The following is a 21055-nucleotide window of genomic DNA, read 5'->3' as shown; positions in this document are numbered from 1 at the left end:
TGATGCTGAAATGTCATTTTTAATTTAGAAAGCTTCTTGTTATACAACAAAAAAAATAAAATAAAATAACAGTGATTTTGCATTCACTGTACATCCATTGTTTAATAAACATTTACATACAAACAAGGCTTTAGTAACATTTTTCTTTTTATTCCTCCACAAAAGCAAAGAAAACCTCTACTCTGCTGCTTCCCCATCAGGCGATGGTTCATACTGCATCAGCTGGAAGATGAGGAGGAAAACAAGAAGGTTAAAGGTCACAGACCAAATATAGACATGTGATTATCTGTAAACGCTCACCCTGCTCCTCAGCTCTTTGTTCTCCTCCATGAGCTCGCTGCACTTCTGTTGTAGGTCAGCCAGCTCCGTACGAAGAGCCTCTGTGTCTGCTGGCTCTGGACCAGCTGCCCCGAGATGAAGCTTTATGAAACTGTTGCCATGGTTAAGGGTTAACGAGTGCATGGACATTTTACCCATCAATACTATCTAATTTTATTAGAGCAGAACAAGGTCCAACTCGGTTCTGCATGTTAATTCAGGAGAATGATGATCCAGTTTGTAGGTTGGAGAGACTGGTGCAGGAGAATGACTCCTTAGCTTAAGAACTGTTGGCCTGTGACAGACTCACCCACTGCAAGTATCCTGCAGTATTTAAACATGTGAAGAACACAGAATAAATCAAACCCCATGAACAGATTACAAAAAACCCCTTAGATTTTAAATCTGCTGCCATAACAAGAAACTGGCTTTTCCACAATAAAACTGCCGAGTGATTATTTGGTCTAGCCTACATCCTTGCAGTATACAGAGATGCACAGAACATCAACATATTGATGAATTTTGATGCAGTTGATTTCCCCTTTCTACATAGCTGAAGAATTGGAGATGTTAAGATTTTTATTGTGAATTAAAACTCAAAGTCTTAAAGGCTGCCATTCATCTCTAAATGGACCAGGAGTCACCTCATTGCCCATCTGAAGGTTTCAGGGGACAACGGTGCATTTAAATAATCGATTTGACTGCAATCGTAACATTTTAAGACTGATAATACCATAAATAAAAAATAATAAACTATTTTATTTTAAATGCAGTGGTTTAAGCTCTAAACCTGTTTATACTGAGTGACATTTTGTGAAAAAGTATTGCCAACTTCCAGATCTTATTTTTACATATTTGCTGCATTTAAATATTCCACATGATCAAACAAATATTGGACAAAAATAACCTGACTGTCCACTTCCTAATGACTCAAATAATAATGAAAGTTTTGGAAGGCTTTATCTAGTCAAAGTTTGGACTTAAACTGGCTAATCGAGCTAATAAACAATAAACATAACAATAAAAAAATAAAGTGTGGCTGAAGTAAACCAGTTTTGCAAAGAAGAGCGAGCCAAAATTCCTCCATAGTGATGTGAAAGACTTGTTACTAGTTATACCAAAGAGTTGCAGTTCTTGCTGGTGGCAAAACCAGTTATTAGGTTTAGGGGGAATCACTTTTTCCACATAAGGCCTGGTAATTCTGGATAACTTTTTCCCCTCAATAAATGAAATAATAATTTAAAACCTGCATTTCCAATATTAAAACCCAGTAGATCTGAAACATACAAGTGTGACATATCTTTTTTGCTTTGAAGATAGAGCCACATCAGAAACTAATTGTTACCACCTGAGGTTGTAGTAAGGCTGCAAAAATGAGAAAAGGATACTCCAGTGCATTGTTAGGTTTCTCAGGCTCCTCATAAAGAGCAACTAAAACTGCAAGAAAGAGGGGGAGCACGGATATCAGTAAAAACAAATTAAAAGACTGTTTCACAGAATGCATTATCGTTAATGTCACCAGGCTGAACGGGGGGGGGGTCCATTTACCGCTTGTTAAGGTGTCGAGGACTCCAGATTTTTCGAGGTACCTTCTAAATTGCTCCCGCTTCGACTCAGAGGCCTGAAAAAGACAAATAGTTGGATGACACACAAGTTGGGAGCCCATTCATACACCGACATAAAGAGCGCTATAAAAACTGTTTTCAGCCCATGGTGCCTTCACTGCCTTCCACCGTGTTGGCGAGCAGGGGTCACGTTGTTATGACGCTAGCTAGCTAGTTTTACAAACTTTAAATGTACCACGTAAAACATAACAGCTACAGAAAGTAAGGCCAAAAATACTTACTCTATATTGAGCCATGACTTCAATAATAGCCGTGTAACTCCGGGTCGTCTACAATGTGCGAAACGGAAAATAACTCGGGACTAGCTGCAGCTGTTTGAATGCTACGCAGGAGGTGACTCTGTTGCCATAACAACACATCAAATCATGCGGAAATGAAGTTCTTCCGATAAACAATCAGCTTGTAAAAGGAGAAGAAAGACTACAGAGTAGCTGTCAAAATAAGATACATTTAAACAATAAAGAAACGTAAGTTGTTCCGTTTGCGAGTAAACAACTGAAACGCCTCAGACATCGAAACGAGACGATGAAGCTGTGTTGCCAGATTTGCGTCACGGGCATGCAGAACCTACCTACCATATTATGATTTTTCGTCAGTTAAGCAACAACCCATTATAATTGGGAAATAAAGCAAGCCGAATTTTGTGTTAGGAGCTCCTGTTTGCCATGTACTACTGGGTGCTCTAAAATCGAGTAATGGATTGCTCTGATACCGAAGGTATCGTAAAAATGTCATAATTCACTGTCGAAGTCTTTTTTCCCGGGTTTCTACACTGGCATATTCACGGTGCTCTTGAGAGATATTGTCACCCTCAGGAAGAAAAAGTCAAATTAAACTAACAAATAAATACGTGCAACTTCTCTGCTTTTTTGTGTGTAATTTAGTTTCTATATTTAAATGGCTTGGCCTCGCTGCTGCTGCCACCCCTATCTGGCAACACAGAAAGGCGAACGCAAGCCTTCACGGAAGCGCGCTACCAGCGCAACGTCCGATTTATAAAACATATGAGCTGCAGTCATTGGATAGTCTAAAACTAGGCGTGGTTTATCCATCGATCGGCCCCTTCCCGGGGCTCACATGACTTGGGTGTAAAAACATCAGCACGGAAAGGAGTTTCTATTGTTTCGCCGGCTTCAAGATGACAAGTGTCAAGTGTTAAGCCTCCTGTGCTTCTACCTCCAATAAACCCTATGGAATAAGAGTTTATAATAACAAGGTAAGCTGATATAACAAGGTAAGCTGCTTTTGATCGATATCCGGTTAATCAGTGACACATTGTAGCTGAGCTGTTAACAAACATTTCCTGGCTAGGGCATTTAACAGCTAGTTCTAGCTTTAATTGGAAACGTTTAAGTATATTAACACTTATTTAATGTGTCTGAATGTTGATATAGAGTTACAGTTACGTTATTTAGACATATTACACCATGCTGTGGTGTGTCTCAGTGTGGGAAAGATGAGTTGATTTAGCTCCGTTTCCTAAAATATTTAATGATATTCATGTTACATCTACTGAAGGATGAACAGATGCTGTTTCTAAATATTATTTAGTTGGATTTATATTGAGTTATATATAAATAAAATAAAAAAACTCGTTAAAACGACAACAAGTTCTGTAGTAGGCGGTCCCCAAAAGTTTATGTAAATGCTTTAAGAGGTTTTATCTTTCTCTACCAGTGCTGATAATAAGACTTATTCAGCATCACGTTGGACTACACAGTCCATCACACAATAACATAAAAACAAACTTAAACTTCCAGTTATGGATGGGAAGCTGGTGGAATATAATCTGCCAAACCTCGAAGCTGTGTGGATTTACATAAAGTTATGCATATGAACATTTGAGATCTGGTTATCCGTCTTTACCTTTTCAAACCCAGTTCCCTCCAAACTAAGCAGCAGAAAAAGTCAGTGTAATAATATGTTTACTATTCCTGAAGAGGTGACATGTGCTCTGAGGATCATGATAGACTCTCACACACACACATTTGCACACACGCTCACTCGGAGTGCACGAATCACATGGTAAAGGCAATAATCTAAGTTTTGTCATACAAAACTCTTAAATGGATTAACAGAATACACATTGTGGGAGCCATCTGAGGATAACTGATAATAATCAGATTAAAGTACCTGTTTAAAGGTCATATTAATTGTGGATATTTTCTAATATTCTTATCCTGATTGGGCTCACTTTCTCTCAGGGTTATTTTTTTATTTTGTTTTAGTTCTTTTTCTGTGTGTGTGGTAACCATAAGTTTGAAAATACAAATCTGGAAAGTTCACGGTGCATTACAACAAAAAGGTGAGCCTATAAAAAAGTACAGACTTTAAGTGTCATTACTCAGTGAGAGTCTCAGGTGTTTTTCCACACAGCTGGCTATTCAAGTTCGCATACTTCTCAGAGTGACATGGCAAATTTAAAGTAAATCAAAGAGGAAAAAACTTCTTACATTTAAAAAATATTAAACTCTTTGCAGATTTAATGACTGATTATTTGCATAAATTATTGTTATTAAAGAAACATGTCAGGCTGTAGCTGGATGCAAAGTGGAAGTGGAAAACAGGGGGGGCAAAGATTAATCCAAAAACACCCACAAGGTGCTGGGGAAACACAGGAGGACGAGGAAATCACAGCACACATGACAGCAAACGCCAGAGCAAAACAGAAGAGAAAACCTGACACTATCAAAGTAAAACAGGAAACAACTGAAAGGCAGAAACAAAGCAGAGAGATGAGCAGACTCACACTGGATGTAGAGACAGTGGAAACAATGTGAGAGACTAAAATAAAACTGAAATAGAACCCAAAAAGTAATGACATTTCACCAGGACGTTCACAAAAAATGGGAACAGGATGCTCGAAGTCAAATGACCATGACATCAGAACCAAAACTGTAGGCAACAATAAATACTTTTTATTTTTTCACTGTACCTTTTTGCACCATAAACTGTAGATCTATTTTCAAAACACTGAGGGGATGACCTCAAGTTAAGGACAAATTAATGGCGATGTCTCCCTTTTTTTTTTACCCAAAAAGTGGATAATCAAAAAACAACCTGGAGAAAGTAACCACTGATGGAAAACCTCTCACAAACTTATACTCTGTTAAAGTCCAGTCCAGCGTCTTTGAAGCTTTGAAATCTAGGACATGTTCATCTGAGTCACAGTTTGGGACTAAAACACACAGACTGACTGACCAGGTGAACTCCTAATCATCTCAGCCAAGTGTGCCAGACAGCAGCTGTGGTTCAAAGGCTTATTCACAGTGATTACAAGCGTTCATTGATGAGATAAGAGAGGCCACTGTCATGACACCAAGTTTCACTTCTTATGTGAGAACATCTTGACCTCTTTGTCTTATAAAACTCTGTAGTTAGCTTAACTACAGGGTTTCGATTGGGTCGTGTGGGTGTTTAAACACATTTAAAGTTCAGTCTCATGTGTCTAAAGGCTGCTGGATGAGCATCAGAGTCACAAAATATATGAACTTGACTCTACTGAGATGCAGAGATGATTAACTAAACTCATAATAAATGGCTCTTATTGCAGTCTACCAGACTTTCACTCTTCTACTCTGGATATTAAAAGTTTTAAGAAATCCCCCACCAAAACTCCAACAGTCTAAAATTCAAGTAAATTAAGATTTACTATGATGTGTCACATAAATAATTAAAGTCATGATATTTAGGAAGCCGTTCCCCAGAAAGAGGATGTGAGGAAGTAACAGGAATTGTTTTGGAGTTTCACTGATAGAGATAAACTTTTATTTGTAACAAAAACAGTGAGAAGGAAAACAGCTAAATCTGTGTGTTGGTCAAAAGAAAGAAAAGCAAATGCTTCATCTGTTGATCGGCTAATTGGCACAGCTCCACAATCTTCTGCAGTTTTCCTCTTATTTTGAAACGTTTTCATCATTTGTCCCGATTTTATATTTTACCTCTTCATTATGTCTTTAAACTTAACAGACAGAAACAAAATGACTTCGAAAGAGATGACGGTTTTATAAAAACGTCATCTTTTCTGCAGAGCCTTTTAAAAACTTGCTGTAAGGAGCAGGATCGAAATGCAGGAACTAAGCAGGAACTAAAAGTCACTTCAGGTCATCTTCTCTCATAACAAACATACACCAGCAAATAGATTTACCTTACCACAAAGTCAACTGTCAGTGTTTTCCATTCTGCTTTAGATCTAATCTTTATAGTCTCATTTTGCAGCTTTTCTGTGTTGTATTATCCACGATGATCCACATTTATTTCATGTTTATTTCATGTTTATTTCAGACAGACTGAACATTGATTATTATTAAAATTATTATATTTATCCATGGGTCCGGATTTTTCCAGCGCATTTGAAGGATTCTTGATTAGATTGGCATCGTTAAAGTTCTTCAGCAGTTTTTGCAGCGTTGAATTACGAATTTTCCTCTCCCGTCCAACACGGTGTTTGGAACAATATTGCAATGTCAAAGAAACCTCTGCATCTGTATTTCCCAGCAGAATATTATTGTATTTAAAAACTGTCGATCTATCACTTCAACCTATTGGTGTTTTTAATGTTTTGGCTAATAGCTGTTGTGTTAATTTTCAGACATACACTGACTTTGGTAACCACGATTTAATGAAATCAATCAAACTTTATTTGTGGTTCAATTCAAAGTGCGTCACCGATGATGGACCAGCTGATAATTTAATAATATTTGTTTTGTAAAAGAGGAAGCTACAGAGAAATTAAATACAATTATAAAGAAATAAAAACAACATTTAAAAGGGTGTATAAGCACAATCGGAAGATTTAGGAAAAAAATGAAATACAATAAGAAAAATGAATTTGGAAAAAAATAAACAAATAAAATTTAACATAAATATAAAATTAAATAGATATTTAAAATTTTTTAAAAAACTTATGAACAATTTGAAAATAATTAAGGAACAAATATAAAATGATATATTATATTACATTAGAATAACTCCCTCCATTACATCCAACTAATATCAATTAAAGATAATTGATATTAATTATTAATTGTCTCTCTTAATATGTCTGTATTTTCTAACTCTTAATCTGATCTTTGGTCACACAAAACCTGTTTAAAACCACGTTTGTACCTGTGAAAACAGATGTGTGTCAGCCTGAGGTTGTGGGTTGTGTTCTCAGTTCCCAAAAAGCTTAAATTTATAACAAAGAGCAGCTGAAATAACAGCAACAATAACTGCTGTGTTAGTGTGAACGCTCTCTGAGCTTCATCGTCAGCATCATCATCTCCATCAGAGCCAATTCGGGCATCAGTAACTTAATGAGTTCAGACATGTGGAAGTATTTTGGAAGTGGAAGAGCCACTCTGTATGTGTGTTTGTGTGTGTGTGTGCGAGCGTGTGTGGGTCAGCATGTTACAGTGTCCAAACCTGCTGCCTGTCAGCACGCCATGGCATTTGTCATGTGTTTGTCCCACATCCTCTTTGTTGTGGTTTAATAAGTTGATCTTGCCTTTGCAGACGTCCCGGGCACCATGGTTCACTGACATCGACACAGACTAAATATTTTCCTGGATCCAGCCGCCTGCCATGCCGCCACCCGATGGCTGCTCCATCAACTCAGCCGCTTCCGATGAGAGTGAGGACACCGAACCTCTCATCGGGAGTGATGAAAGTGAGGAAAACATTTTTTACATGTTAATCTTTACCAGAAATATTGAATCTGCTTTGAAAAAATAAGCTGAACATGCAGCAGGTTGAGCTTTTGGTATCACTGAAGTGTTTGGATCTAATTTTGAACATGACTACAAAAGTGAAGCTGTTACTTTTGTTGTTTTGTAGCGATGGTTTTCAGTTCTTCAGTGCACACATCAGCATTAAAGATCACCTGTCATATAAGACCTCAATGAGGCAGCAGACATGGAATCACATGCCGCTGTAAAGATATAAACGATCTTGGTGATGCTTAGAGGCCAGGTTTTTTGGCTTGTTACGGGAAAAATCTGCAATGTTTAAAGAGAAATGTTTGTTATAAGGTCAAGAAAATTATTTATCTATTCAGCTTATTTACAAAGCCTTCAAAGTTTACCCAAAATGCTCTTTGTGGATTTTTTTGTTATGTTTTTTTCTCCAGTGAATGATCAAAAAACAGAAACTCCAGGGTACTAGTACTGATGACTGGAAGCAATATCATGCTTTCACATTGTGGTGTGAGTATGGAAGCAGCTCTTCTAGGGCGGTATCTGAAAGTAGTGCCTGTATTTGAAGCGGCTCAAACGTGCGTGGGAAAATTACCTAAAAGAGGCGATCTGCCAAATTTAAGCCTCTTTAAAAAAATACACTATTTATTTCTCTGTGTGTGATCAGTTCCTCCTCGGTGCTGCTCGGCCCGCTTCAACCTCGCCTTCCTGATGTTCCTCGGCTTCACTGTGGTCTACGGTCTCCGTGTCAACCTCAGCGTCGCCATGGTAGCCATGGTGAACAGCACCGACCCAGATCCAGACGGAAACCACTCCGTCACCAACGCCTGTCCACCACCATCAGGACGCGAGAACACTAGCAATAATTTCCAGCAGCCTGCCGGGGTAACGCCGCAAGAGCATTGAAAGAGCCGCCATCAAGATCTCTCCTCGCGCTTTATTTTCTGTGACGCCTCCTCTCTGTGACCTCTTTCCCCAGGTCCCTCACTACAACTGGGACTCTGAGACTCAGGGCTGGCTGCTCGGGGCTTTCTTCTTCGGCTACCTGTGCACGCAGATCCCGGGCGGCTACCTGGCCGGTCACTACGGGGGGAAGTTTTTCCTGGGTTTGGGTGTGCTGGGCACGGCTGCCCTCACTCTGCTCACCCCTCTCGCTGCCAAATGGGGGTCGTACTGGCTGTTTGCACTGCGAGCTCTGGAGGGCTTCGGAGAGGTACGACAGGGGGGAGACCAGACATGTTTTTCTTTATTTCTTTGACAGGTTCGTTTAAGCTCTGAACACCCATCTGTGGTAACCGTATTTATACTAAGATGGATTGATTAAATAAATAAATTATTACTTGAACAAAAATCTTTGAAAGGTAAGAAAATAATAGGAAAACTCAAGATCTCAGAGAATAAAAATCCAAATGAGGGGTTTAATAAGTTGTGGTATGAGGAGTCCTGCGTCTGCTCCTATGGGTGATACAGGCCTCGCTCTGCCAGCGTGATCAGCTGTGAATGACTGCCAAAAATGTAATGAGAAGAAAAACCATTGGTACACTTTTTGGTTTAACCTTTTTACACCTACATCAAGAATGACTCCAGGTGCTTGTAGTTGCCAACGTAAAAAGCTTCTATAACAGTGGTCAGATTATTTTCTTTACATTGTCTCTGTCTCTGTGTGCATCTCTAGGGTGTGACGTACCCGGCTATGATGGCGATATGGGCTAGGTGGGCTCCTCCTCTGGAGCGCTCTCGCCTGATAGCCATGTCGGCATCTGGGGGCAGCTTTGGCGCCTTTGTGGCCCTGCCGCTCACTGGCTACATCTGCCAGATGCTGGGCTGGCCCACTGTCTTCTACATCTGTGGTGAGGGGAACACACACTGGTGCCACCACAAGCCATTTTTTTACTACATCTGAACAACAAAAAACTGTTTAGAGCAATTTGTGTATTATTGAGGCTACACAGAAGTCTTGTTTTAATGTACAGTGATGCCAGTCTATCTTTGGTACACACAATTTTACATTTTAGCTTATTCCTCTTTGGTTTATGACAACAGTAACATTACTTTTCCTCTGACTTGGCCTTGAAGACAATCACTGTTTAGCTCTTTGCTTTCACTGCCAAATCTGCTGATTCTTTCAATCATTCACCTCCTCTTCCAGGCGGTGCTGGTTGCCTCTGGGCAGTCTTTTGGTTTATCTTTGTGTCAGATGACCCTCGCAACCATCGCCGAATCAGCAAAGAGGAGCGAGATTACATCATTAAAACCGTGGGACCACAGGTACGAGTGAAACATTAACAGATATTTATTTACATTGATCCTCGTGTGTGTCTCTGTCAGGGAACCCTGTTATAATCTGACCAAGCAAATCCTTCGTATCTTTTATACTCCTTATATTTATCTGGAGCTATTTGTGTAAATCTATTTTATACATAAAGTTTCAGACTCCATGCGACTGTTGTTTTTGTTTGTTTTGTTGGTCCTCATCTGCTTTTTTATTATTTTGTGCTCTATATAGGGTCCTTGCTTTGAGAAGCACTGCTCTGTGACCCCGTATAAGGAAACTCCTGCAGATTCACAGGCAACACATGACCTCAGTCCTGCCTTTTAGTTGTTAGATTAACTGGGCATCTTTAGTAAATACCAACAGCAGTTTTTTTTTTAACCCCAAAAAGAGATTTGAAAACATTTGCAAATGTTTTTTGTGGTAGTGTATATACAAATGACATTGCTTTCCGTTGCTGTTCAAAATTGTCCCTCACCTGCTCCTATGTTGTGTATTCTTTTCTACCTGCAGTGAAGAGTGACTCATCACTTCCTTTATCTGACTTCCTGTTTCCATTTCTCTTACTGCTCTGCCTTTTCTTACTCTCTCTTCCCCGCAGCTGACCTTTTGTCTCAGTTGGTTTTACATCCAAATATATTTTCGATCCAAATATATTATAGTTTGATCTTCTTCAATAGGTTTCGTTTCAGTTTAGATTTTATTGTTTGAAAAGGTTTCGGAGGAGGGGGAGGGGGAATCGCACTGATGGACAAGTATTGTGGTAAACTTGGTTTTAAGGGCTTAACAAGTTCAGATTTGGTTTTAAAGTACAAACAACTGCAGACAAACCGTCACATAGACATTCAGGTGTTGGTGAAAAATAAATCCCTCTCAGCTCAGTTTGACCAAACTAATAAATATAGATTAAACTAATAAAGATTGAAATCAAAGACATTTTCTGCATATTTTTATGCTGTTTTGTACAGTTTTTGAGGGGGTGGTTTGGTTTTTTACCCCTCAGCCATAAAAGGCTCATGGAGTATGGTCATCATTGTCCACGGACAGGTGACGTGGACACCCAAGTCTCCATGGGTGTATCTGCTAAGAATGTAGACCTCAAGGTTTGAGGTCAGAGGTCAGGTTATCTGAAAATCATCTGTATGTGATAATTCTAGAAGGAAGTCACCTAGGATTTTGAAATTGATGACATAAGTCTATCTACTAGGAGGCTGAGGGGGACCACTATCTGTCACCAGTATGTCACTAGTTGTTGTTTTTTTACCTATAATAACTTAAAACAGAAAATCCTTCTTAACCCTACAGATGTTCTGTCTATGATTATGTTTTTATTGCTGCAGAGTAGAATCCAGCATTAGTTATTTTGGCAGATGATAAATGAAAATTGAAAAAGTAAGCAGAAACACTCTTCAGGCATGTTATGAGTGTTGATGTTGCATGGTTTGTCCACCAGAAGACACCCATTTGCAACAATGGGAACATCATAAATGCAGCCAGCTGATCCAACCTGAGCGTAAACAAGTAAATAAACTTCTGCTCAAACTTCGGGTAAATCTGTTTGTGTTTCATATGTCTGAAATGAAAAAGTATTGGCTGAAATACTGGCTTTTAAATCGTCAAATATCTGCATCAGTATCGGTCTGAAAAACCCTATATCAGTCAGATTCTACTGCAAAGTTCTTAAATTGTATTATTTCAGTACATTGTTATGATTTTTCTCTAACCTGAACCGATGCTTCAGGGTACAGGTCATGGCTGGTCCTTGCCTTTGCTGCACATGGCGCTGTCTGTCCAACTGTGGGCCATCATCGTCACCCAGATGTGCTCGAACTGGGCCTACTACACCCTGCTCACATCCCTGCCCACCTACATGGACGTCATCCTGCATTTCGACCTGCAGTCGGTGAGATTTCCCTTCACTTGTTTCATGTTTACCGAAGCGCTTCAGATGTTTGAGATCAGAGTAGAGACACATGAGACTCACCCAAGTAAAACTTGGATGTGAAATTTCAGTTTTAATGTTATGATACAAGGACTTTGTTCTATCTTTGACCTCTGCTTCTTTTTTCTCTTAATTGTAAAAAAAAAAAAGTAAAAAATAGAAGAATTGAAACACTGTTGGATAGTAAACGTGTAGCTTTATCCAAAAATGTGGAGATGTCAGAGAGGAAATCAAGTGAAAGTCCCAAAATCTGAAACTACAGCATCAGCTCTACACTTTCCTGATGTCAGTGTTTATATTTCTGTATTTTTGTGTTGGGACAAAGTCTGAACATTTGTCTGTGTGTCTGTATCAGAACGGCTTCCTGTCCTCTCTGCCGTACCTGGGCAGCTGGTTGATGGCGTGGCTGTCTGGAGTCATGGCGGACGCCCTCATCGAGCGGCGAGTGTTCAGCGTCACTGTCGTTCGCAAAATCTTCACGTTTGTAGGTAAATAAAACTTGAGTGCTCATTTCATCTGTGTGCAGGCTTACATACATATAGGTGTTTGCATACTCAGAAGGTAAAGCAGGAAGTTAGTCTCTCAGGTTAAAGTCTTGACTTTTAAGAGAGTGTTACATCCACTTGTAAAGAATTGTGTGAATTTTCTGGCCCCGCCTGGTTAGAAAGGAGTCAGGATTCCTGCACTGCTGGTTTAACCTTGATATGAAAACACTGTCACAAAAGGTTGTCCTCTGTCTTCATGCTGGATTCCTGCTATGATGACTCATGAAATCCTCCTAGAATGTAGGATGCAGCTGAATTCACAAAGAGCAGAAAGCCTTAGAGTCAGCAGCAGCAGTCAGCTGATTTGGGAGTTATTTTGAGACTAATAAGTTTGCTGGATCTTAGTGTTCCTCTGCCAGCAAAATCCCACTTTAAGCCAAGGCATTGGAATTACAAACATCCAGAAAGAATGAGAAACACGGCACAAACTAAACTCTGCTCATTTGCAACACTTCGACAAATATTTTACTACAGAGATCATTTTATGTGATTCGTCTCTGGGTCCCTCCCCGAGATGAAAAACTGTGTTCATCAAAGCTTCGTCTGCAGTTTTTACATGTGACACAGGAACAGTTGCTGTTCAACACAAACAAATGCAGATTAAAGTTTGAGTGACTTAATGAAGCAACGCTGCCCCCGTGTGGTTTAGTTTGCATTTGTTGTTGTGAAGCGATAGTATGAGGCCTGCAGGACTCCAGGTGACTGTGATTATAATGTACTTGTTTTTTAATGCGTGTGTGTATGCTGTGGTTTTACTGGTCTGGGATGAATGTGGCCCATGCACTGAAGTGAATTTCCTCCCAGTAAAACCAACACTTCACTCAGAATTTGGACATGAGTAGATCAGATTCTCTCTTAAAGAGAGAAAGTGACCCGGTACTGTTTTATTTTTTTCCTGTTCCAACGGCTGTCTCTTCTCTCCGCAGGTCTGTTTCTGCCCTCGGTTTTCCTCGTGGCTGTGGTTTACGCCGGCTGCGACCACATCCTCATCGTCACCTTCCTCACACTGTCAATGACAACGGGAGGGTTCAGTGCCGCCGGAGTCTTCATCAACCAGATAGACATCGCTCCTCGGTGGGTGTCGTCGTCCAAACAGCTGATTAAGTTTTTACTGCTTAACAGTTTAAACCCCGAAAACGTGAAACACATAAAAGCTGCAAATCACTTAAGTGAACTATACATTGATAATCGGAGTCCACAGATCTAATGAAGACTTGGATAAATGAAACTGTGACAAACAGGTACTTTGTTTCCTGCTCCTGCAGGTATGCAGGATTCCTGCTGGGAATCACCAACACCTTCGGGACTATCCCGGGGGTCGTGGCGCCGATCGTAACGGGATACTTTACTGAAGATGTGAGTATAAAGGCTAAATTCATCATCTCACCAGAGCACAAAGTCTTCTTAAGTAGGGTTAAGCTATTTTGTGTCTTCCTAACGTGAGGAAACCTTTCATAGCAGAAGCTGATATGCCAAAGTAAAAAAAATAAAACCCAACCCTAACCTGTTTTGACCTGTGCCCTGAACTACAAAGCGAGGTCACTATACGGAGGACTTATTTATGCTATCTGGATTCATTTATCCTAACTATGGCAATCAGGATAAACAAAGGTGGTTATCATCTCGCTAAACCCAGGGTTTATCAACCTAGCTATGAAAAAATTCACATTAAAGGGTTGACGTTGGCGGCATCTGACCAATCACAAACATGGACAGTGATAATTTTACAAATAAGGATAAAACTTTATTACAGAACATGAAGGAGTTAAACATGTAAAACAAACTTGCATCACTAAAACGGATGCAGACATATCAGCAAAGTATTAAAAGTACAATATGAATCTCTGTGCAATACTGTATTAATAAAGTTCAGGGAAAGCTGGCAAAAATGCAGACTCTGTGAGGTAACATATCGAGCAGTATCACAGCTCTTTCTCAGACTGTTAGCACCTGGTGGTGTAAACGTTCTGAGAGCAGTGAGTAAATACAAAAGCATAGACTTCTTACAAATTAATATAAAGTCCAAATTTACAAATAGTTGCCCTTTTTATCTATCATATATAATATAAAAAAATAAAATTGTTATGAAGTTTAAAACCAATACACAGAGCTGTTTTCTAAGGACTGGTTGATCTTTTTGTCTCAAACATAACCTGCTCCAGGTCTACAGCATAAAAATCATGTACCTCTGTGTGACTAAAAACCCAGGTTTAATCATGAAGTTATCGAGATAAGCCCATAATCCTGCTTTAGTGCTCTGGTGGATGTTAGGAGGGTTAAAGTCGGGCTGATGTTGCTGGATGTTTGAGTTCTCAGGTTAATGGCTGCAGCGTACGTGTGAAAACAACAGAAATAGGAATGATAATAAAATCATATCTTCATATTTTTATTTCTTCAAGGTGGAAAATACACAGAAGGCATCATAAAATAGTTGAAAGCAGCAATAATTCACTGTCAGATTCACAGTGTTTAACATTCATCGTCCTCTCCTCTGGTTGGCAGCGCACTCTGGCCGGCTGGGCAAAAGTCTTCTGGGTTGCTGCTGGGATCAACGCGGGCGGTGCCGTCATTTACACGTTTCTTGGCAGCGGCAAGCTCCAACCATGGGCCCTCACTGAGGAGGAGCGAGCTGAAGCTGAGAGGAAGAGGAACAGGTCCATCTCACATTAAAGCAGAAATATGCATCAGCAGCAGAGCCTTTACTCAGGCTTTAAAGACACATATACGGTTAGCTAGTTTTACACAGTTTTCCGATTTTAGAGGAATGTGTCTGGAGGTTTAATCTGTAAATTCAGGTATAAATTAAGGGACTTCATGCAGTATTCACACTTCATGAACCAATAATGACTTCAGAGCTACAATATGCTCTTCTTGTTTACGAGGTGAGCTGATAGACTTATTTTTACGGTAATTCCAGCAACTATATTACAGCTTATGGAGCATTTAAAATTTCCTGTTAGGCACATTTTTAACCCTTTAAATTCGCTGGGAGGTGAAATTTCAAGGGTTAGAATGTTATCACTACTTTTAAGAAAAGATTAGTTTTGGTGCAGATGACATATTCGAACACGTGCTGCCTTTTAATAATCAGGAAACACGTTTACTCTTGTTGATAAAGTTTTAATCGTTTGTATGTGAGTTTTGTTTAAAATTTTCCGGGTGATTTTGTTTCTTTGCACCTGTTTGATACTTACGACACTTCAGGTGAGACCAAAACATATCACTTTTTTTTAAAGTTATTTTGGTTTTTCTTTTAATTTTACCTTGAACAAGGTACAGTTTGGAACAAAATGCATATTTTGCACAACAGGAGGGTCACTCCACATAAAATATACATATCTGGGGGGAAAAAACCACCATCAGGTGATTTTTCTTTAAAGTAAAATAACTTTTATACATTTAATGAAGCTTTGAATCTTCATGCTGTGAATATTTTCTGGGTTACAGGCCATCAGAGTACACAGGGATGTGTTAAAATTTTGGGCTACTTTTTAAGTCACTTAATTTTTTTCCCCAGCATTTTTTAGCCTTTTTAACCTACATACAGGATATATCCACATTTTTCAGGATCGGTGTCATGGGTTATATCATAGCTCAATAGGAAACAACAATTTAATATCTTTGATGTAGAGGAACAAGAATGATCACTGGATGTTTGACCTGTTTTCTTATAATTCAATGGAGATATCTGCATTTTGGGTATACTTTCAAGCACCATATGACCATGTTTTACGGGAGGCTGATCTAAACAAATTATATTTCATGAAAGTTCTTATTTTTTCCCACATTTTGATACCAGCATCATCTTCTAGCTCAGATTTCTTCTGTTTTAAAAGAGAGAAACAACGTGCTCTTTGTAGTTGTTTTGACATGCGCAAGTTTGGGTCCTGAAGAATGTTTTTAAAGGTAAAACTGAAAGCTTTGCCTCCAGCTAAGCTCTTTCTTCACCACAACAGTCATGTTCAAAGTCCATCTCACCAATCTGTCAGCCCACCTAACCCTCCACCGTCCCATCACTCATGGATAAATTCCTCCCTCGCCTGGGGACTCCTCTCTCCTCCCACTCAGAGTTAAAGATCCTCCGTTTTCAAGCAGGGAACCACAGCCTCAAACTCTCATCCTGGTTATTTCACCTTTCCTGTTCAGTTTCTGTCAGTTTCCTTTGGGATGAGACGGCTTCAGACAGGAACATCGAGCTGCTGTGAAGCTGCCTTCAGTGCGGCTTCCTCGTCATCTCAAAATTATCCAAATCTTAACCCACCCTGTGTACTTTGGGAGCCTGTAACTCAAAAAATACTCACAGTATTATAATAAAATTTTGCATGGTTTCATTAAAGATATGAAAGTTATTGGACATAAAAATCAGCTGATTTTGAGGGGCTCAGGTGGGAGACACTGACTGATTTTTCATGAAGTGATCCTCATATTAGTTTGTCGCACAGCTTCGTCTTTGACTGCTTTGTTTGCAGTTTTCTGACCACTTCTACAGACTGTTTATTAGGACCAACAGAAGCACTTTTCAATGACATGAATACTCAGGATGTTTTATTCTGATAAGAGTGCCAAAGACACGTGAAACCTTACATTTTAGATTGGAGTTTCTTCACTTGTTTTTAAGACTTAAAGCACCTTCGGGTGCTAGCATTTGCAGTGTTTGTAATCATATGGGTTTGCTTCAACAGTAAGAAGCTTCCTTTTATAAACTACAGTGATTATTTTTTTCTATATGATCTAGGAAATACCATCATGCAGTTTTTCAAAGAGCACTGTGATTGTAAAGATGTGATGATTTATTCACCTCCTCTGTGCTTTAAAAATGTGTGATGTCATGAAAATGTGTGCTTTTATTTTGAAAAGACTTTTGTTTTTACTTGGATTACCTGAAAATTAAAGTGAGTGGCATGTAACCCTCGTAATGTCCTCCCATACTCCTTCTGTCCTCTGATTTGACTGTTATGTAAAATATATGGTATAAATTGTCAATCAGTTCTGTGTTACAACTTTAGTCTTACTTCGGTCCAGTGCATTACAACAAAATTTTCTCTTCATTTTGGAATTTAGGGCCTAATTTCCATAAACGTATATATCATGTTTTTGAGTGAAAATTAAATGAAACATTGAATTATTTTGACTATTTAAATTATCACAGAGTAGTATATATCAAAATTTAGTGAGGATGCTGTTTTTGAATCATTTGATAATCACACCTGTTGTCCTCTGGGGTCAAAATTTATCGTGTCTGGTTTGATTGTTACGAAAAGAATATAAAGTGGATATGTCATTCAATTCTGTTACACTTCCAATTACAGCTTCATTCAAACACATTAACACAATTTCTTTATTCCATTTGAAGCTCAAGGCCAATAAGACCTCATTCACCATACTGCTTTCAAACATCTTTGATCTTGGATCACTGATGTGTGGGGTCAAACAATGTTCATAACAACAACAATAAAGCAGGCAGCACAATGAGGAGGCAGGGGTTCTACATTCAATTCAATTTTGTTTATAAAGCACCAAATCACAACAACAGTCACCTCAAGGCGCTTTATATTGTAAGGTAGACCCTACAATAATACATACAGAGAAAGTATGGTGGCTAATTTTTTTTACCATGTTTACCACAGTGAACCTAAAAATCAAAGAAAGAAGAAGATAAGGCCAGACGGGTCCCTCTCCACTTGAAGAATGAGAGATAAACTCACCGGTGGTTCCCTTTAAGCAAGGTAAAAAAAAAGGAGGAAGACTGGGGCCGGATTGAGAGGTTTTATACTGAATGGGAGGCAACCTGACTGACGTCACCCTCACAAGGAATCATATCAAGAATCCACGAGGTGCGGTGGTCATCCTTGGGCCCTCATTCTCTGGGGGTCTCTGGATGTCTGGGGCCCTCCATGCCCTTGTTGGCTGCTGCCTCTGAACATATGTGATGTTGGTACTGTATGCTGCACAGTAGGGGTGGGTTTAAATAATCATTGTTTTGATTAAAATAGATTTTAACTTCAATAACGTGGTATCAATTCATTAAATAAAAATATACATGAGACATCTTCAGTTTTATTCGCTTTGGTTAACTACTTTATATTAATGCACCTACATCTAAGAGGCTTTGGGTCATCTATTGTTAAGTGTTGCATTATTTTACAGTTAAAAGTTACAATATGACAGAGGCTATATGATAAAGAAACTTAAAGTAAAGAAACAATCTTTTTGAAATTAAAAAATAAAAACTATTTAAAAAATTAAAATCAGTAATAACTGTTTCTAAAGCTACATCTACAGGCATTGTTATGTAAACATATGTTTTCAGTGAGATCTGAATCTCTTTTTTGAAAGAGACCTGTGTACAAATCCCCAAACAAAATAGATTACAGTCACTTTTTTATTTTTTTTATTATTTTTTTTATATATAAAGAGACATTTATATATTCACATGATTTTACAGTAAGCAGTAAATGCCCTCTGCACAGTCAGCTTTGCTGCACACAGTTCGTCTCTACACCCACTAGATGGCACAAGAAAATACATTTAAGGTTTGTGTCAGTTTTTTCCTTTTTGCTTTCGCTCTCTATATATTTACATAACAAAATATATTTTGTTGGGTTGATATATCACAGCCTTGCATGTTATGCAGTAAGTTGCGTTTTGGTGTTAGCATTTATCAGAAAAGAAAAGAAACAAGTTAAGAAGTCTTTTCTTAACTAAAACAAACCAATTAAAACCAATTTTGAAAAAAAAAAACTTTTAGTTGACTGAAATAAATGTTAAAACTAACAACACTGGAAATGTGCTTGGTTTTGTAATTTTTGCGAATTTGGTTTAAACTACACAACCTAAGAAGGCTTTGACGTATTTTATTACTGAGACATTTTATTGATACTGAGATAGGGTTTTCTACATTACTGGTTCATCAGTAATAAAACACTTTTTTATGCTATCTCTGTATCCTCGGGCTGCTGTTGGAGCTCCGTGTGTGTGTTTCAGAGGGTGTGCCGCTGGTTTCAGCGCTCCGTTGGAACTTGCATCAGACAGACCGGGAATGACCCGGATGTTAATGGTGGAGTCGGTGGAGAAGGGAGTCGGTGTGTCGTTGGTGTAACGGGAGTCATATTCGTGTACACACGTCCTCTTGCCGTCCTTTGATATTTAACTGTTATTGATTCTAGAAAAACGTTTCTCTTTCTCGGTATTTAATACAGGATGGTTACTGCTTTTTACGTGTAATCGTGTTTGTTGTACTGACCTTGATTTACGAACAAAAGAATATCTGGCGCTAGCTTGCAAGCTAACACAATTTTTAGTAAAAGGTCGTCTGTCTGGGCTTACACTGGCTCATTAAAACGTTTTATTTTGTGTATGTGTCGGTATTCACCTTACGCTCTTTCACAACTATCGAACAAATCAATCCACCTGCATGTACAGGGAGTGCAGAATTATTAGGCAACGTCCTTTCCTTTGGCAAAATGGGTCGAAAGAAGGACTTGACAGGCTCAGAAAAGTCAAAAATAGTGAGATATCTTGCAGAGGGATGCAGCAGTCTCAAAATTGCAAAGCTTCTGAAGCGTGATCATCGAACAATCAAGCGTTTCGTTCAAAATAGTCAACAGGGTCGCAAGAAGCGTGTGGAAAAACCAAGGCGCAAAATAACTGCCCATGAACTGAGAAAAGTCAAGCGTGCAGCTGCCAAGATGCCACTTGCCACCAGTTTGGCCATATTTCAGAGCTGCAACATCACTGGAGTGCCCAAAAGCACAAGGTGTGCAATACTCAGAGACGTGGCCAAGGTATGAAAGGCTGAAAGACGACCACCACTGAACAAGACACACAAGCTGAAACGTCAAGACTGGGCCAAGAAATATCTCAAGACTGGTTTTTCTAAGGTTTTATGGACTGATGAAATGAGAGTGAGTCTTGATGGGCCAGATGGATGGGCCCGTGGCTGGATTGGTAAAGGGCAGAGAGCTCCAGTCCGACTCAGACGCCAGCAAGGTGGAGGTGGAGTACTGGTTTGGGCTGGTATCATCAAAGATGAGCTTGTGGGGCCTTTTCGGGTTGAGGATGGAGTCAAGCTCAACTCCCAGTCCTACTGCCAGTTTCTGGAAGACACCTTCTTCAAGCAGTGGTACAGGAAGAAGTCTGCATCCTTCAAGAAAAACATGATTTTCATGCAGGACAATGCTCCATCACACGCGTCCAAGTACTCCACAGCGTGGCTGGCAAGAAAGGGTATAAAAGAAGAAAAACTAATGACATGGCCTCCTTGTTCACCTGATCTGAACCCCATTGAGAACCTGTGGTCCATCATCAAATGTGAGATTTACAAGGAGGGAAAACAGTACACCTCTCTGAACAGTGTCTGGGAGGCTGTGGTTGCTGCTGCACGCAATGTTGATGGTGCACAGATCAAAACACTGACAGAATCATGGATGGCAGGCTTTTGAGTGTCCTTGCAAAGAAAGGTGGCTATATTGGTCGCTGATTTGTTTTTGTTTTGTTTTTGAATGTCAGAAATGTATATTTGTGAATGTGGAGATGTTATATTGGTTTCACTGGTAAAAATAAATAATAAATAGCAGTTAGCATTTTGCAGCTAATGTGACCTAATTGATATTTTTGGGTATAATGTAGTTAGCAGGTATTCACCCCTTTGGTGTAGATTAATAAAGCACAAAGACACG

The 21055-nt window shown here is 39.2% G+C and overlaps 2 protein-coding genes across 3 annotated transcripts; one reads left to right on the top strand and one right to left on the bottom strand.

Moving 5' to 3' along the window:
• mycbp (MYC binding protein) lies at positions 1 to 2908 on the bottom strand. Its single transcript, XM_026155787.2, has 5 exons — positions 2165 to 2908; positions 1867 to 1939; positions 1707 to 1755; positions 301 to 430; positions 1 to 222 (listed from the first exon to the last, which is right to left on the bottom strand). Exons 1-5 carry the CDS (start codon positions 2177 to 2179, stop codon positions 178 to 180), a joined length of 312 nt encoding a protein of 103 aa, XP_026011572.1. The 5' UTR covers positions 2180 to 2908; the 3' UTR covers positions 1 to 177.
• A 104-nt stretch (positions 2909 to 3012) lies between these two features.
• Positions 3013 to 20966, top strand: LOC113014332 (sialin). 2 transcript variants are annotated; one of them, XM_026155780.2, is made up of 11 exons: positions 3013 to 3159; positions 7440 to 7593; positions 8286 to 8503; positions 8598 to 8831; positions 9294 to 9468; positions 9768 to 9886; positions 11632 to 11793; positions 12188 to 12320; positions 13304 to 13451; positions 13643 to 13733; positions 14880 to 20966. In XM_026155780.2, exons 2-11 carry the CDS (start codon positions 7509 to 7511, stop codon positions 15045 to 15047), a joined length of 1533 nt encoding a protein of 510 aa, XP_026011565.2. In that variant the 5' UTR covers positions 3013 to 3159; positions 7440 to 7508; the 3' UTR covers positions 15048 to 20966. The 2 variants fall into 2 exon arrangements, with proteins under 2 accessions (XP_026011565.2, XP_026011566.2); XM_026155781.2 differs by lacking the exons at positions 3013 to 3159; positions 7440 to 7593 and adding an exon at positions 7669 to 8128.
• Positions 20967 to 21055: the final 89 nt, after the last annotated feature.

Source organism: Astatotilapia calliptera, chromosome 22 (assembly GCF_964374335.1).
Source record: "Astatotilapia calliptera chromosome 22, fAstCal68.1, whole genome shotgun sequence".
Lineage (NCBI taxonomy): Eukaryota > Metazoa > Chordata > Actinopteri > Cichliformes > Cichlidae > Astatotilapia > Astatotilapia calliptera.
The sequence above is the reverse complement of the archived record's forward strand: the minus strand, read 5'-3'. Positions and strand labels throughout refer to the sequence as shown.